At 41.7% G+C, this 17,336-nt stretch overlaps 1 protein-coding gene across 3 annotated transcripts in view; it reads right to left on the bottom strand.

Moving 5' to 3' along the window:
* SLIT3 (slit guidance ligand 3) overlaps positions 1-17,336 on the bottom strand; it is a 466,954-nt gene that overhangs the window by 443,156 nt on the left and 6,462 nt on the right. For all 3 annotated transcript variants that reach the window (XM_033073074.1, XM_033073076.1, XM_033073075.1), the window contains one exon: positions 2,526-2,597. In XM_033073074.1, the coding sequence (XP_032928965.1) occupies positions 2,526-2,597 (72 nt within the window). The remainder of the gene's footprint in view (positions 1-2,525; positions 2,598-17,336) is intronic.

Raw genomic sequence — 17,336 nt, 5'->3', positions numbered from 1 at the left:
GCATTCCCACTTCTCCTTAAACATTATCAAAATGCTTTTCACCTAAGTATCAATACCAGTTTTAACTGGAGATAATTAAAATAATCAGGATAGAGGAGCCCCTGTTTCTCTTGGTCACTAACAGGAAATTAACTCCAAATTTTCCTCCTGACCTCCACATCTGGTAAATGTTTTTGTTCCCAAACTTCTGTAACCACATTTTGCTCAGAAAGGTGCCTGTCTAGAGGCTGGCAGTGACATCCCTGGGACATGGTTAAACATTCTAGGATATTTGTGTGCCAGAATTGAGATACCTGACTTCTGCAGCCCACAGCAGGAACCCACTCAATGGCAATGTGGTTTTTTGTCCAGACTCTGTTCTGCACTGATTTCAAACACAAATACATATTTGTATGTATGTATTTGTATGACACAAATCCTCTGTAGGTGCTCCAAAGGGGCTGTGACACAACTCCACAGCCCCACAGTACAACAGGGTGCACAAACACTGGGACAGGTCCAGCTTCCCACTGGGGCTGATCCTGCTTTTCTCTCCACCTGACACCAACTCTGGGATAAATCACAAGCAAAGGAGGCTGACTCCTCTCTGATTTACTGTGTGCAGGGCACGACTGCCATTCAGAAATGCCAAAATTTCTGCCACAGCAGAAATGCCTTGATAGGTGAAGTGGAAGCCAAGGCAGAGAGATTCCAGCAGCCCCATGTGAGGTGACCTTTTCCCTCCCTCCAGCACACACCCACCCGTTTCTGCTTCTGTGGGAGCACTGAACAGACTGAACACCTCTGAACACTCTGTGTAAACACCTCTGAACAGTCTGGACCCAGGGAATACCAGGGAACAGCACAATTCTTGCTTGTTCAGCCACTCCTCTGCCCTCCATCCTCTGAGGATGCTCAGAGCTGTTTGACCAGACAGGAACTGAGGGCACAGACAGCAGGAGAGTATCCACAGACGACACCAAAAAATGGAAATATAAACTACAAAACTCAAGCATGTGAACAAGAGAGTCATGTTGTTAAAAAACAGGGAAGAAATACTGTGTGAGGAAAAGGGTGAAGCTGTAAGGGATGGAAGGAGAAGCTGCACAAAGGAGTATTTTGAATGTTTGGTGTTTGCTTGAGACTGGAGGATTTTTTCTGCCTGTCCAGGGCTGTGGGTTTCCAGGTCACTTGTTCCCAGTCCTCATTCTGATGTGTGCAAACAGGACTAGGCTACCTTTCTAGGAACACCAGGACAGGCTGGGATTTCTGGGATTCTGGGAAATCACTGGGATTTCTGTCTTCTCACTGTACCCCCCAGCAAACAGGGCAGGGAGTAAAAAAAGGAAAAAGGAAAAATAGAGGTTTAGTAATGGAATCACGCAGAGACCATAAGAGAAACCAAAGGAAAGTTAACAAAAATCTGAAGGATGTTTTATTCCCATGACTTCTGTGGTAGACACCACACTACTTAAAGTCTGAGCAAATGAGTTACATAAAGCTGGAATGAGTACAGGACAAAAAGATGTAAAGATGGCAGTTGTACATTTTGGTTATTCTTGAAGGCATAAAAGACTGCAGCAGCATTAGGCAATGTCTGGCACTGTGAAAACCCAACCAAACTGAAACAACTACTGGCATTAATATAGTATAGAACATGCATTTTAATAGACTCCCAAAATGGTATTGACAGTTGGGATGGGAGCCCAGGAAATCTAAAGAACTCTTCTGCTAGAGATGAGAGAAACACCACAAGAAGAAAAAGTCTTCCCATGGATTCGAGATGTTTCCTTAGTGTAGGACAACTTGTACACCAGTGTTAAGGTAACAGGAGCTCACCTTTTCCTTAGCAGACTTCAATATTACTTGAATTATCACTAAAGAACTGTAACAGCTCAACAGTTGTAGCTTTAAGGGCTTTGGAAGATACTCAGAGGAAAATTTTTATCACTAACTTAGTGGTGTTGTTTGAGGTCCATGCAGAGAAACCAGGAATGACAAAGTCTGCAAACTGATGGTCAAGGCCTATCTACAGGGATGGTTAAACACTTGACAAACAGTGAAATCATGAGATAGCACCATCTGAAATCTTTGTATTGATGACCGTATACTAGACCAAAAAAACTCACCAGTTTCCTTGTGTTCAAGTTCTACAGCTAGTCTTGATCAACTTCTGCTTAAAACCATGCAAAATGTTGTTAATGGGACTGTACCTTCAAGTGGCCAAAATCTGAAATTCCTGTTTGCTAGTGTCTCAGTATAATTGATGTATGCATGAGAGACTGTAAAACAGACCAAAATCTTTACCACTTGACTTAGTCAAAGCTTGTAAGAAACAACTGAACAGCTCTACAGTCACTTTAGTGTAGAACTAAAATTTAATGTTCCACATGACAAACTGTTCAGGTTGCCTGGTTTAAAAGAATACCAACAACTGAATAATGTGCCAAAATTACTAGAATTTAATCTCTGGAATTATGGAAATTCTAAGTAGTAGCACCCTAAAATAGCCTTGTAAAACCAGCCAAGTTTTGAGTTATACTCACAAGACACGAAGATTCTTCAGCCCCGTGAAGTCTGTCTTTGTGATTCTTGTGATGTTATTTTTTTCTAGATCCCTGCAGAGGACAAAGAAAGCAGAATTCAGACACTATAACTGACACCCACAATTCCATTAGCAGAAAGTATCTGCATCACTGGAACACCCACCAGCTGCTCAAACTGTACAAACATTTGCATTAAAATCTCAAAAAGCAAGTATTGATCCTGCTGCATTTTGCCTCCTCCTCTGTGTTGTTCTCACAGATGAAGTTTCTCCCACTTTTAGTTCTAGTGTCAGCACTCACTATATGCTTTTTTTCCTCCTCAGACTACAATTCTGTATATCTAAGACCCAATTAACACAAAACTGAAACAAGAGTACAGGGTCCCAAATTTATTTTTCTAAACCCAAGTGAGTCCAACCTGCTGCAGCAACTTTGGCCAGACAGAGTCTGAAAAGAGGACAGCTGAGTTCAGTGACTCCTTAGTGTGATCCTACCTAGATACTGAAATATTCTTAGGACCTGCTTTGCCTTTTTCCCCACTCTAGACCTTCCTTTGCCAAGAACCCTTAAAGTTGTGCCAGTTGAGCACATCCTGTTATTTGGCCTTAGATATTTCATGGTTTTCAGTCCTGTCCACACTGTTCTCCCTGGCCTAGTGCTATTCAACAGGGACAAGACAAACATCTGGTCTTCTTTTCTGGTCTTCATACCATCAAAAATACGGCATGTAGACACAAAATGTATAATATTTTTGGCATAGCTTTTTAAAACATTTGACATCAATCTTTCAGTGAGTCTAACATATAAGCAAGACCTTAACTGGATTGAAGCAGTATGTCATGCACTAGAGCACAGAAATAAGTGTTTAAGAATATTGGGATCTACTTCTAATGGTTATTGACAGACATCAAAATAATACTAATAAAATCCTTAGGTCATAAAATAAACAGATTTTACAAAGTGTAGGAGCTAGTTCATGCATCTTAGCATGAGACATTTCTAAAATACAAGAAACATTCTCCTGTCAGGAAAGCACAAATAGAAGTAAGGACAAAGATAAGGAAGGAAAGGGGAAAAAGTCCCTATGTTTCAGCTATATGAACAAGACAGCCTGTAACCCTGTGTGATTTATGTCAGCTGCATTTTAAAAGGTTCACTGGAAAGAAGAAACCACCAAGCCTGTACAGGGCACTCCCATTGCCCACACCATCCATTCCCTTCCAGTTGACTTTATCCCGTCGACTGACTCATGCTTTTCCCCAAGAATACCCTTGAATCACTGCCTACATCTTTCAGATTTTCCAGCTTAATTTCCTCTTCTGTTCTCAGTTCAGTTCTTCTACCCTGGTGCATCATTAACTACTCACTGGTGTGCCAGTGAGCTGATTGCAAGGAACGTTGGAAAGAATTCCGTCTGGAGTAAGCAACGTGTAAATAGCTCATGTTTGACTTGCACGTTGCTCCCCATCTGCTTTTCGTGGCATTCCATCACAAGCCTTCCCTTTATCTCAGAGAAGCTCTAGCAAAACACAGCATTAAGCTGGTTGGAATCCCCCAAGGCAGAGAGGAGCCAGCCAAGGGACATGGAGCAAGACGGTGTCCATGGCCCCGGTTTTTGTGTATTTTGGTAAGGCTCGATCCCAGCCCAGCTTTACTTGGCTCCAGCAAGTGCATGCAGAGCCACCACTCCTGCCATCCACAGAGCAGCCTCTCCACCACACCCAGTCTCAGACACCAGTCCCACACATGAGCACAGCTCCTCTCTGCTTCCAGCCCCAGGAACACTCAACATTCTTCCCCTGGGGAAATCTGCAGCTGTCTGTTCTGAAAGACTTTAACATTCCTTGATCAACACATATCTGGAGATTGCTTTTTCCTCTAGTCCTGCAGATTGGCACAGCCTATCCTGTATACACAATATCAATCATCCTATTAATTACTTACAAAGTTTAGTGTCTAAGTGAAAGGTTTCCATTTCTGTTATTCCAATTACTTGCACCATGCCCTAACCTTAAGGGAAACATTCCTCATGAAGTTCACTTTGCTCAAACCATAACTGCAGCCTCTGTCTGTTTTAAAAAACAGTGTTTACCTTCTGAACATTTGCTTTTTCCAGTGTGCTCTGCCTCAAGGCTTATCTGCCATTTGAAGAAGAACAGACTGAAACTGTGATGAACTACGTAAAATTTCCTCCTCCTGTTCACAGTAGGTCTAATGCTGCTGCAAAGCAGCAGACTGCCACAGGTTACCCCATTAGTCAATTAAACTTTGTGACTCTGAAGTTACTGAACTAATGCAGACATTAGTGGTTTACAGCTGGTATTTGTGGGCAACATAATATTTTATGTTTCCTTTATAAAGTTTGGCAGCTGATTATGGGCTCACTAGTGGGTTTCAACTACAAAGAGCTAAACCTTAACATGTAATCTTGGTTGGCTTTCAAACACATCAGCGTTCAAAAGGACTCTTGGAACCAAACAGATTTCTTGGAAAAGAAATCATCTGGGTCTAAGATATGAGGAAAATAATACTGTGAAGGCAAATTTAATTTATATTTCACTTCAACACGTATCTATGTCCAGATGAAATAATTCTACATAATATTCTTATTGTGCAGAATTCCTGCATTTTGGGTTGTATGTGAGGCCAAGTAGATCCTGAAACCTACTCAATTCATCTATCTCTCCCACAGGACCAGCTACTACTCTTGGACATTTCACATTAACATAAGACAGTCTAATCAATTAAAAACATCTAAGAAAACTCCATTAAGGAATACAGGCCTCTTCTGGAGTGACAGCAGCAAAGTCGATTATCATTCCATTAATAAGAAATCAGAAATTACATCTGTACCAGTTTGGGTAAAGCTCTTGCTATTAGGTCTGCCTTGTCAATTTATTAATTTATTTTAGCATAACTTGTAGGATGAAGCATGCTAACAACAGTGCAGCTACGGTGGTAGATTTAAGAAAACAGACGTGGAAGGAATTATTTCAGTGAGAACAGAAACATGAATTGGACTAGAATGGTATAAGACATCATGAAAGTGAGTTCAGATGAGCTATTAAGGGAGCTTTACTCATAAACATGTCCTGCTATGTTCTAATAACAATTTAATTCAACACATATTTTGTAGATGCTGAAGACTGAGTCACACAATGTACACACTTATTACAAACAGGGATGCTCGGAGCAACTGGAGCAAATCCTGCTTCATTGCAATAATTCCTCTGAATTGCTTCATCTTTCATTCTTCTCTAAAGACAATCAAGTGAATTTAAGACAGACTTCTCAATGTCTTAAAGCACCAGCATTCCCAGGAGCATGCCAGGAGTGCACAGATTTCCCCTGCTCCATCTCCATTGATAATTATTCTGTTCAGCCACTCAACCCTTCCAAAACATCCGGATGCTGCTCTCAGCCCCCACCCTCCTCCTTGGAAGGATCAAGTTAATGTCTGGAGAAGTAAATCCACTTGTCCCTTCTCACTTTGTGCTCCAGCCCTTCTGGGCTCTCCAGCCTTGGCAAACCCAGTCCCTGATCCAGCCCAGATTCTCCCTCCTTGTGCTCACAAAACCAGGACTGATGTTGACACCCCATCACCCCCCAGTGCAGCTCCCACAGAAGGAGCAATAACAACAGCAATCAGGTGCTGAAGTCTTGCACAATCTTCAGCTCAGTAATTCAGCAGATATGTATAAATAAAATACCTTATAAACGTTCAAATCCTTTTATATGCAAGAATGCAAAAACTCAAATCAACACTACTGGATTGCAGCAAGTTCCTACTGCAGTCAGAGGTCATTTTTGTACCATCTGAACCCTCTCTCTATTATAACATCCACAATAATCTGGATAATAAAGTTTGGGCTCTCACCATAGTTGTGAATCTTCAACACACCCAGGTGAATCCCTAACTTAATTCCTCAACATCTTCCAGACTATAGGTTTGGGGTCTTCATTTTAATGCTCTGGTTGCCCAGTTATGCTTTTCTAGGCACACAGAAGAGTTTTACTAAAGCACAAACCAGTTCCCTCTACAATTCTGTAATGGTTTGGTTTTGCAGCCTCTGATACTTGGGCAGTGCACAAGTTCATGGGCACAAAAAAAAACCTCATTCTGATGTTCTCACTACAAATGCTGTGTTTGTTTTAAGACAAGGTTTTATTTTGTGCTTAAAATAAACCAAGATTTTTTTTTTTTTTTGTCTGAAAAATTACCAGACTTCAGGCCTAATTCTGTTACCTTTTGGTCAGAAAGGAAATTGCCTAAGTTTAGTTCCCTTTCTAGAAGAAACACGGTTGTTGCCTTTGGTTAAAGCCATTTATTATCAATAAGTGCTCCACAAAAACAATTTTGTCTCTGTTTCAGAGAATTCTCAGGTGCCCATCTTGAAAACAGTGACATTCCTAACAACAAAAGTGAAGATCCTTGATACCCAACAACTTCATGGCAGTTGATTTTGTATTTCAGTGACAAACACAAGTCCTATATGGGCAGTACTTTGAAAAATATTTATCATCTAATTAATATGATTTGTCTTTAACCTAACATTGCACAAAATGAAAATCCATGGAAAAAGACCTGCTCTCTAAGGAGAAGGAGCACCAGACTTTAATACAGTCCTCAGACATTTCCACATTTACATCAATAAAGAATTCAGTAAGAGCAGTAGAGAAGCTCATCTCAAGAAGAGCAGCAGGGAAATTGTATTTAAGGAAAAATTAAATACACTTCAAAAAACAGCTCTTACCCAAGTTAAACAGCACTAGGATTCTTTCCTGTCCAGCTGCTTCCTAAGCAAGGTAAATATTCATTTCTAGTCACAGAACCTCAAACACAAGGTTTAGTTTCTGTTCCTGTTACATTTTCATAGTGTTACCACACACCAGTTCAAAGCTACAAACATTTGTCAGAGCAGGGACAAACAAATCAGCCCAGAACCCAACACTCTGAAAGGAGCCTTGATTCAACCAACACCCCACAATCTACAGAGAAGACACATTTCTCTTCACCTCATTTTTGGAATTTTCCAAGAAGGAATGCCTAAAATTTGTGTGTCACAGAACAAAGCTTAGGAATAAAAACCTCTCTTGTTCCTCCTAAAAACGGGTCAGGATCCAACACACCAGCTAGAATTCCCATCAAAACAAACCTCACCTGGGACAAAATTCATGCAACTTCCAAATGTTCATGAAGAACAGAAGAAAAATAATTTCCCAAGAAACTTAGGAGCACCTGTTTTGAAGCGATAGCACACATCCTTGGCTATGATCAATCTGCAGCACATTCCAAAGGGTTTATTTTAAATGGCAAATCAACATTGAAAACATGGGAGCTGAAATTCAAGTGATAATGAATTAATCCAGATTGCTGGAGCCAAGGAGTTGCTGATGTTTTTCATTAGCCCAATTCCCCCAAGTAACTGAAGCAGCCCTCAGTCCTGAGAAACAAGGTTTTTTCTGTGCCACTGCACTGCTAAAGGACTTTGTCAGCCCAAACCATCCTGAGTGACAGTTGAGTCACCCCCTGGAAGTTTTTCTGTGCTTTGTTTTCCCCAACCCCAAACACAGCACCTGAGCTGGAAGAAACCTGCATTTTCCACAGCAATGCATTTTTCCACCCTTGACCTGGCTGCCTCTTGCACTCCAGAAGCTTAAAGCCATGAGGAAAACCTTCTTGTTTTCAGGAAAGGTACCTGCAGGGCTGGAGGCAAAAGGCTGTTCAGTAAAGCCTCCCCCTTCAGGAGTGCTTTAGTTCTTGGTTTGGGAACATGCTGAAACCAGGACCAGGGAAGGGACAGGAATCCACTCCCATGTGTGAATGTACCCACACAGCAGATTCTGGCTGCCCTTTCCAGTCCTCACACACCCAGTATCTGTTTTATTATTTTAACCGTTTTCCAGGACTTCTGCTGTGCAGCTAATTTTCTTTAATGGGAATGAACTGCCACCAGCCTCTTAACCTTAAATGACCATAATTCCCACCAGAAAGCACTTGGCAATTCTTTTGCCTTCAATCCAAGAACTTCAAAGTTACTGTGATAAACTACTCAATTATAACACTATCCTGAAGCCCTCTGGCAGCACAATCTGCATATCTTCAGATTGAACATATTTTCATCTCAAATTTTGCAATGCAGGAAATGAATTCCTGGGATTGGATTTTATGAAATACACAAATTCCACTAGTTTCCAAATCACATGGGCAAGTAGGAACATCACTTCTAAAGAAAGACAAAAACTTCCAAATCATATTCAGCTGAGGTAATTCCATTTTTTAAAAAACAGTACATTTCATCTCTATAAGACTCAAGTTATTTTTTTCTTCTGAACAGCTGACTTTCCAAAGGAGCATGAGAATTTATTTTTATTTCTACAGCGCTCTACAAAGACTGGCACTCTCTGAACATTTCACATCATTTAGTTCAATAGAAGAAAAATATTCAAAGCCCTCCATCTGAGAGGAAACAAACCCATGCAACAGTCACAGGTGAGGTACTGCAGGAGCAGGAATTTGCTTTGCAGCAAAGTCTGCTGGAGTCCCACTGTGCCCCAAAACTGCAGCAGTGGCCCTTGAAGCAGCAAAGGCCACCTCAACCACAGGCAGAGGGGTTTGAGAAGCTGAAAGAATTCACTGCTGTGGATGTTTAGACAGTCCATCTGCAATGTTGGGTCAGTGCAGGCTCTCCAGGATGGGATGAGGAAGCTGTGTGATGACATTTGAACAGAGGCTGACACACCTGGGTTTGTTGAATTTAAATTAAAGAAAGGTTAAGGGGAGATCCTACTGCAAACTACAACCAGCAGCTCAGAGATTACAGACCCCCCTGCCTGATCTGCAGTAAGAACAGGTAGGGAAACATCAGGAGAAAAAACAAAACAAGCCCTGCCACAGCCACCAGTTCTTTCTAAATATTCTGCAGAGTTTGAGCAACAAGAACTGCACAGATCCACACAGCAAGACTGGGATCCAGCAAGGTGGACATCTTATACAAGAGTAACAATAACTCACAGTTCAACATTTCATCATTTTTGCTGTAGTTGTTGGATACCACGTGTGTGACATTGGATAGTTTCAGTCCTCAGGAAAATTTAAACAGCAATTAAACAGCCACACAATAGTTGGAGTGTGCAAATCCCATGCTGCAGTCCATCACGTTTTGTAACACACCTACACGACAGCTTTTAATTCAAAAAAGGTTAGATCCTCTGTTCTGATTACTGAAGGCTTTCAGGTATGAGTCAGACTGTTTTCTTTCTGTCTGAACAATGAGGAAAACGGACCTTCGAGGTTAAGTGCCCTCATTTTGTGAATAAGCTGTCCATTCTTAAACCCATTACAGCAGTGCTTGGTTAATAACACACATTAAGTGTCCAAATGATCTGGAACTGCTTGCAGACAACACACTTCTGCCCTCATCCTTATGAAAATAAGGGAAAAAAATATTTGGCAAACTACAAATGTTAAGAAATACACAGGAAAAAAAAAAACAAACTTAACTTGTTCAACTTGTGCAGTGGCTGAACTCCCGACAGCAGACAGCAGTGGAAGTCATACCAAGGCCCACAGAAAGCAGCATAATGGATTGAGTAATTCAAGTATTCTGCCTCTTCCAAGGAAATACATGTTTGTCTCAGCCTGCAGGAATTCCTGTCTAATTATTAGAGTGTAAAGGTTTTATTATCCACATAAAGGAATTGTTATGCTGACAGCATAATGCTGAACAGTACATTTTGCACTGCTGTGTCCTTCACCTCTGTCCCCAGAGCCCTGTACTTGCTCTTGATGTGTTCCAGATCTCCTCTGGCAGTGTCACCTGTGCCCTGGTGACAGACAGACACCGCAGGAAGAACGAGAGGGATGGAGGTTGTCCTGGCACCTCTTCGTGTGCCCTGCACACCGGGGCTAAAGAGCACCTGGTGATGGAGCTCCAGCACAGGAGGGAGAGGACAAACAGCACCCAGGGGTGCAGAATCACTGCCCAAACCTCCAGGGATGGTCTGAGCAAAGGGAAAACTCCTCTAGAGCTCAAACTGGCAAGGGTCATCAAGAAAAGCTCCTAGCAGAGCATCAGCTGTAAAATAATAAACAAGATGTGATGGGTCAGTGACAGACTGAGGTGCTGGGAGCCTTCCCCAGCACAGTCTCCTTTGTTCTTGTGTTCAAGGAGGAGAGGAACAGCCAGGAGTGGCAGAGGATCAAGTCAAGCATCACTGGAGAGCTCCTGACCTGAACAAGGCTGCAGGAAGACAGGACACATCTGCTGGGGCAGAGATCAGGCTGACACAGCTCAGCCTCACCCTGACACCTCCAGCACAGGCAAGTGTCAGCCCTGCCTTGAAAAGGTTTAAAAGCACAACATGGCAAAGTGCAGGATGGTCAGCAGCAGCCTCAGCTGGGTACTGGAAAGGGCACTGAAAATACTACAGGAGGCAATTTCTGGTTTTCAGGACCCAAAGGGACATTTCCTGCCTGAATTCCATGTTCTGCTTTGAGCAGAGGCTGAACCAGGACACCTCACCAAGTCCCTTCCAACCTTAACAATTCCATGATTCTACATTTTCTGCAAAGGAAAAGGGTAAAACAAGCATTTGTTGTTTTTTGTTTCATGGGGAGTTCAGGGAATAGCAGAAAACTTGAAATATGAAGCATAAAAAGAATAGAACAATATAAAATACAGCTGCTACAGAAACATGGTTTATTATGAAGAAGGCAGGATGTGCACATCATCAAGAGTAAGGGTAGAGCTCTGTGTCAGATTAGCTCATGCATCATTTAAATTCCTACTAAAAATTAAAACTCAAGGTTAACAACTGCACATACAAAAGGTCACTTTTTAAACTTCTTTTCAATTCTTGATCTTGTTGGGCCATTCCTACTTAACTCCTACAACTGGAGCTCTTCTTTCATGTCCAGCAGGACCAGCTGGTTCCAGGGATTCCAGGTGGTCAGACCAGCCCAGTGCTGCTCCAAAGCTCAGATTGCCATAAGGCAGAACCCAGACCACGTCCAGCCTTGTCTGGGCCATATTTTAACTCAGATACCACACATGCAATCTCATCAGGATATGAACAGAGAGGTGCCTGTGCTTCAGTGTTGGACATTTCTGGACTCATCTGGGCAAAAAGCATTGCTGCAAACTTCAGCAAAACACACATTGCTGATTTTTATTTCTCTTCAGTGTGGTGTGTGACTGAACAGATCACAGTGAAGACACTGCAGTGTTTGGGTGCTCTTCACCAATACAGACAATCTGATATTTCAGACTTGAAATATTTCACACCTGCTCCTGACTGCTGTAAATCCTTGGTAACTTGGAAAGACATTCTATGAACAAACAAATTATTTTAGTGAAGCCTGGCATGAAAATCAAGCCTTGATTTCATCACCCTGCTTACTTTCAGACATGCACAGGCTAGAAACCCTTCCCAGATCTTTTCCTGGAAAGGTAAGAGAGGTCTCTGTTTATGTTTGGGGTTTTTCTTTTTGTTGCTGTTCAGGGTTTTGGTTTTTTAATGTAAAAAGCATCCAGTTTCACCAACTCTATTCATTCCTAGCACCACCACGCTGAGTGTAACATGTCTACAGAGGCCACTGAGGAGCAGAGGAAGCCAAAACGCTGCAATAAAATGTGTAGGACAGTTTTAATATGTAAAATGAATTTTGAAGGAAGGGTTGTATTGACTTGATGTTAGCAACCAGATGTTGCAACCAATTTACAAGGAATTTTCTTCACTCTTGAGTAGATTCCCACCTTCCTTGTCCTCCATCCTCATCCCACTTTTGGTTTTTTACTTGCTGCAGTAAAGCTGAATTGATTTCACAATGTTTGCTAAATGAACACAAAACTCAAGTTTTCCTAAAGCCTGTGCACAGACATCTGATGTTTCAAGTTTCTGAAACTCCTCATGCTTATAAAAATCACTCTGCACTAACCCTGCTGCATACAAGAGGGCTGTGGAAAAACCAACTTGGAAATAATCTGTTTTATAAAATGAAGTTAACACCAACTGGGAACAATCCATTTTCATCTCCCAAAAAACTTCATAAGCAATTAGCTGAAGAACTTTCTGGGGGAGGGGAAAGGAACATAAAACCAAAATCAATGCCAAACAAACCCCCAAAAATCCATAAAACACTTCTGATTGCTCCTTATCTTCGGCTGCCTTTTCACATGTTATCTATTAAAACTCAAAGCTCCAAGGGATCATTGGGCTGTTTCCTACACTTTCACATTCTTATCTGAGAAACTTATATCCAGATGTGTGTTTTCATCTCTCTGAAGAACCAGCCTTTCCCTTAGGGCTTTATTTCTCAGTATCTATTTCCACTTCTGGAAAACAAGTTCTCTTTGCTCAAGAATTTCCCTTCCATTTTTTTTTTCCTTCACCTCTCTTTTCTGGTCTCCAGCTAACCTCCCTGCTGCATTTATCTAGGCATTTCAGAAATGCACAATTGCTTCCCTGTACCATTCCCTCACAACGAGTTCTCTTTTTTGCTGCCCAGCTGTATTCTCAAAACCCCATCTCTAACCAGCTCTACCACTTCAAGAGGATCAGACTGCCAGGGCCTCTTCTCACCACTCTACAACTATTTCACACAAGCTTGTGACCCAGAGGCTCCCACATTGCTCAGTGATGCTGTAACCACTGCTGCCCTCCCCAAACAAGGATGTTTCATCCAGGTTTTGCCAAAATCAGCAATTCCAAAAAAAAAGTTCCTAATATAATGCCTCCCCAGTCTAAACAAAGCCATCACACAGACAAAAGACAAAATTGGAGAAAATCCATGGGTTAAGTTCCCACTAAAGTCCAGGCAAAACGTGCTTTAGGACAAACAGGAAGGCACAAGACACAAACTGCTTTCTGGATTCATCTTCTCCTTGCTGAAGTTTCTCAGAGTCATATTTAAACAACACAACTGCTTTAATTAAACATTGCTGTCTCCATACATTGCTGTGGACAAGCAGTACATACATATGCAGGATTACTTTAATGGGCTGCATGTCCTGTGACCACATCTGTTATGTGAACTTTATATGCTACACACTGTGTCCTAAGCCAGACAGAATGGGCAAACTGCTGCTTGCTATTTCCTTATTGGGAGAGCAGAAAAATCATTAATGTAAAAGTTAAATTATATTCTTACATAGGGAATGTGTAACAATAGAGGATTTCTTTGTTCCTTCACCTTGGATAAGACAGCCCATCCTAAGGAACACAATACAAAATTCTAAGGAAGAGTCTTCCGGTTTTGGACAAGATTTTCATAATCTTCAAAGTAAAACTGAAGTCAAGAATTGGAATATTTTCTATCTTGGGACAAACTGTTTGTAGAAAAAACTCTTCCAAGTGAAGCCAAATCCTTTCATTAGGGTGGCATCTTGTAACACATGACACTGCATTTAATGCTAACACTGAAACCCTCTTAGGCAGACAGATAACCAAGTACTGCTTCAACTCACAAAACTGCTAAAATATTTGAAGAAGTGCTCAATATTGCCCAGTGCACACCCAGAGCAAATGTCAGATGACAATTCAGTCGGATGGTTTTAGCTAAACTACGTTAAGATACTTGGTTTTACTCCGACCTGAGAAAGTGAGGAAGGCTCACAACTCGTGGTATCGTTTGAAACTTTCAGGATTATTTATTAGGTCCCACAACAACGTGCAGCAGTAACACCTCACAGCCTACTAACACTTGTATTCTGCACCAGGTAATTATCACATTCCTTACCTGCCACAGGAGAAAAGGAAAAAGACCAAAGGAAAAAAAGCCAAAGGATTCAGGAATAGTCCCTAACCATTAGCATGCACTTTGCTTCTGCTATCAAAATGTTATTTTCCTAATAGTTACATGCTTATCTTTTGACACATTTCATGAGAAACTTAATTTCCACACTCTTCCCCTCCATTCTGTTCTTCTCACTCCCCACTGAAACAGCCAACCTTGACAGAATCCAACTCTTGAACTAAAATTTGGAGACATACCTTAAAAGCTGCATTTGATAGTGCTGTGATTTTGGAGATCAGAGCCTCAGCTCCACTATAAATATGAAATTCATTACCATTTCTGTTGTCATGCCTAGAAGCACCCTTACAATAGATCATGATTTCTTCATATTGAACAGTGTGCAAACAAAGATTTCCCAAAGGATTGTCTGCAGGGGAAAAAGAGCAAAGGGATGAAGACAAGTAGATGAAACAGAGCTGATGAGTACAGCAGGCACTGTCCTCAACTCCAACACTGCTTGGTTCTTTTTAAACAAGGACTGTTCCTCTCAAGAAATAGCATCAGACTGGAAGGAAAAAAAGAATAAATCTATCAGAAATGGAGTTCATCACCATCCTCCCCACAGCTTCTACAAGCTATTGAGAGGCTGTTAAAAATGGGTTACTGATCTCCAAATCTACCCTCCCCTTTCATGGAGCCCTGGCTGAAACAGAATCACCAACCTGTGTCTCTGTACAATCAAACAGAAAAAACACCCTGTGAACTGCAGGCACTCCTGTGTCCTGCTGCTGGGGGTGACTGCTGGGATGCAGAGACACAGCACAATGTCACCACTCTGTCCCCATACCACAGATGAGGGGCAATTCATTCCTAAACACATTAATTCCAATTAATTCCTAAATACACATTAATTCCAATCCATTCCTTAACACAACATTAATTCCAATTCATTCCTAATTATAACACTGCTGCCCCAAACCACACTGACCGTGGGTGCACAGGGTAGCCAGTGAGGTCCCAGCAGGGATTAAAAAAATCCTCAGTGCTGCCTGGACTCCAAAAGCTTTTCCAGGTGTTTGGGGTCTTTGCCATTGCTGTGGTACTGACTGCAGCAGGTTGCTCCCTCCCCAGGCAGTGGAGCAGGGATAAAGCAGGCACAGCATCCTCCAGGCTGGAAGCACACAGGGCTCTCCTGAGGAGTCCCTTTGACACAAAGTTAATAATCATTTCTGCAGCACTACTGCAACTAAAGGAAAACAGGTAAAAATGAACTGCTGGGCAACATCAATTCTATGATCAACTTAGAAACAAATTTCAGATAGATTTTGAAGACTGATAATGGAAAGTCAAGACAAGACCAGCTTTAAAACTGAGTTTTCTGCCCCATTTTAACCACACATATTTACTGCAAATGCTCCTTCCACCAGTGACAGCAAAGGAGATTTGAACCAATTGTTACATTCTCATTTCTACCTGAGAGACAAAGTTAGAGTCTTAGAAAAAGGAGTACTTCTCAAATAGAAAGGTAAAAATCTAATTGCAAACTCCAGAAATCTATCAATCATAAGATTAAAAACATATATTGCAGCCATCAGACAGATGGTGTAAAAGTGAAATACAAAAATTTATTCTGACAGAGACAACTGACAGACCAGATTCAGTTTCAGTGGGGGGAAAAAAAGGCTGAAAATAACTGGCAGAGGTAAGAATCAACCTCTTAAATTCGCTTTTCTGTGGAGATAGCCTTCAACTCAATCTCAGATTTACTGAGTACAGAGCACAGACCTGTTCCCCTTATCTTTGATGCATTTAATTCCATTAGACAAACTGTCAGCTGCTTACAAGGCCATTTTCTAATGGGGAAGAAGCAGTTCTTGCCATTGACAAGATCCATTCGAGATCTTAAATGATGATATGTCTGACTAGGAAAACACTGAAAACAGACTTGGAAATAAAGCATTACAGATCTCTGGAGAAAAGACTAGGAAAATACTGAAAACAGAGCAGCCTGGACCATATTGCAACCCAAATATGACTGGAACCCAGCCTTTTGTTATCCTGAGTATGACTTGAACAACAAACAAAAAAGTAGAATTGATATAGTTTTACACTGGCAAACAAAACCTGTTAGTGAACATAAGAGGGGTGGGAGTCACCACAGTCCCAAATCAGAATCCATATCATGTTATGCTAAAGCACTTGAACCAATGAGAACTTCTGGAAGCTTCCTGAGACCTCAGCAGCAGAAAGGAGCCAAGGACACGAGGCAGATTTCCACCAGGCTGTCCCTCAGACCTCCCAAGAGCACAGGGAATAGAAGTGACCTCTGTTACAGCATTTCCCATCTGCACCCCTGCAGCAGGCATGCACAGATTAGAAATACAGACTGACAAACACCTGAAGGAGCCTCTGTCCCTGGCAGTCAGTCACTCTCCTTCATGTTGCCAACATTATTTTTCTTCAAAAAGCTCTGCCCCTTGAGGTTCACTTTAGCTTTGTGTCCCAAACTTCTCTTCCTTCCTCACCTTTAGTTATAAGCTTGCTGTGCCTCCTTCTCCCTAGGAGGACAAACACCACTGTTCTGTCTTGCAGCAGTGGAAAATAAACCCAAGAGGGAAAGAGAAGCCCCTTCAGAGAGCTGGGGGAGCACAGGATGTGTGGGTGGGATCCTACAGGTGCTCCCAGCCACACTGGGGGAAATCAAGCACAAACTTTATCAAGGGTTTTGGGGAAATGAAGCTTCAAGTTATTTGAGCTCCTGGAAGGGAACACATCCTGATTAAGCCTTCTGAACAGTCTCTGCAGTAAACAAGCTCACTTCTTTGCATGCAGTCACTGAAATGACTCTCTGAATATTCTTACTAGAGCCAAGTTCTTTTCCCCTATTATCGTTATCCTCAAACATCTTGTGAGATTTCTGTGAGAAAATCATTTTTCTCTGCTCTGTGGAAGTTGAGGAACAGTCTAAATACTCTTGAAAACACAGACAACAAATATCAGGAGTCAATGTCCATGCAGAACAAGCTACTTTTGTTTTAAACACAACTGGAAATGCTTGTACCCTGGCAGTGACA

The sequence above is a fragment of the Catharus ustulatus genome, chromosome 15, assembly GCF_009819885.2.
Source record: "Catharus ustulatus isolate bCatUst1 chromosome 15, bCatUst1.pri.v2, whole genome shotgun sequence".
NCBI lineage: Eukaryota > Metazoa > Chordata > Aves > Passeriformes > Turdidae > Catharus > Catharus ustulatus.
The sequence above is the reverse complement of the archived record's forward strand: the minus strand, read 5'-3'. Positions and strand labels throughout refer to the sequence as shown.